Source organism: Seriola lalandi, unplaced genomic scaffold, assembly GCF_002814215.2.
Source record: "Seriola lalandi dorsalis isolate HSWRI2012SDOR001 ecotype SW California unplaced genomic scaffold, Sedor1 jcf7180001977057, whole genome shotgun sequence".
Taxonomy (NCBI): domain Eukaryota; kingdom Metazoa; phylum Chordata; class Actinopteri; order Carangiformes; family Carangidae; genus Seriola; species Seriola lalandi.
In genome coordinates this window covers 1-1,211 of record NW_019447723.1, presented here as the reverse complement: position 1 = coordinate 1,211, position 1,211 = coordinate 1, and the positions used below count along the sequence as shown (strand labels likewise).

Sequence of the window (1,211 nt, the reverse complement as noted above, 5' to 3'; positions counted from 1 at the left end):
CTCTTGACATCTTACCCCACAGAGAATTAACTTGTTGTATAAACAACACATTTTGTTTAGTATTTAGATAGTGTGATAATCCATAATCCTCTTATATTTTTCATTCTTCTGCCACAGGAAGCTCTGGAGGCATCTGTGAAAAGAGCAAACTGTACTCTGATGGAAAGAAGAAGTCTCTGAACACTGGTATCATCACTGTGCAGAACTACGCCTCCCATGTCCCTCCCAAGGTGTCACACATCACCTTTGCTCATGAGGTCGGGCACAACTTTGGCTCTCCTGTAAGTACTATGACTTCAAACACTGGCCTATGCCAGTACACTTCCTGCCAAGCTGTGCAATATGTTATATGCAGCTCTGTCTCAAGTCTCTCCGCCCTCTCTCCTTAACTTGCCTACTGTTTCACAGCATGACTCTGGGATTGAATGCACCCCTGGAGAGTCTAAGACACCGGACAAAAAGGAACAGGGCAACTACATCATGTACGCCAGAGCCACATCTGGGGACAAGCTCAACAATAACAAGTTCTCTATCTGCAGCATCCGCAATATTAGCGCGGTTCTGACAAAGAAGAGGGACGACTGTTTTGTTGGTAAATTCTCTCTCATAAACATATCTGTTCGTGTCTGTGTGAGAGAGAGAGAGATTCTGTTTTCATGCTGTTCTGTCTGTGTGTACAGAGTCTGGCCAGCCTATCTGTGGTAATGGATTAGTGGAAGCTGGAGAAGAGTGTGACTGTGGCTACAGTGATCAGTGTATGGACGCCTGCTGCTACAGTGCCAATGAAGTGGAGGGCAAAAAGTGCAAACTCAAACCTGGCAAAAGTTGCAGGTCAGATGTGATTAGCATTGCTTTGTACAGTCCTGTAATTTGTGAAATAATTATATAACCACAAAAGAGTGCTGTTAAAAGTTTAGTGTTTGTTTGTTTGATTATATATTTGTAAATCTTTTTCCACAGTCCCAGCCAAGGCCCATGTTGCACACCAGGGTGTACTTTCAAGGGCTCAGATGAGCAGTGCAGACCGGACTCCGAGTGTGCCCATGAGGGCACATGCAATGGAGCCACTGCTCTGTGTCCTGCCTCAGCACCAAAGGAAAACTACACCTCTTGCCATTCAGAAACACAAGTCTGCATCAACGGGGTATGTTAGTTTTAGTTGCCTGCTTGCTGTTTGGTATCTGATATTAGCAGCTTGTGAGCATGTGTTT

General features: G+C 44.8%; 1 protein-coding gene across 1 annotated transcript; it reads left to right on the top strand.

The window, feature by feature from the left end:
• Window positions 1-112: 112 nt before the first annotated feature.
• LOC111656943 (disintegrin and metalloproteinase domain-containing protein 10-like) lies at window positions 113-1,148 on the top strand (the record flags this gene model as incomplete). Its single annotated transcript, XM_023408869.2, has 4 exons — window positions 113-281; window positions 409-592; window positions 681-831; window positions 961-1,148. Coding segments are annotated over exons 2-4 (451 nt in total), but the record flags the coding sequence as incomplete, so codon positions are not given.
• Between the last annotated feature and the right edge of the window lie 63 nt (window positions 1,149-1,211).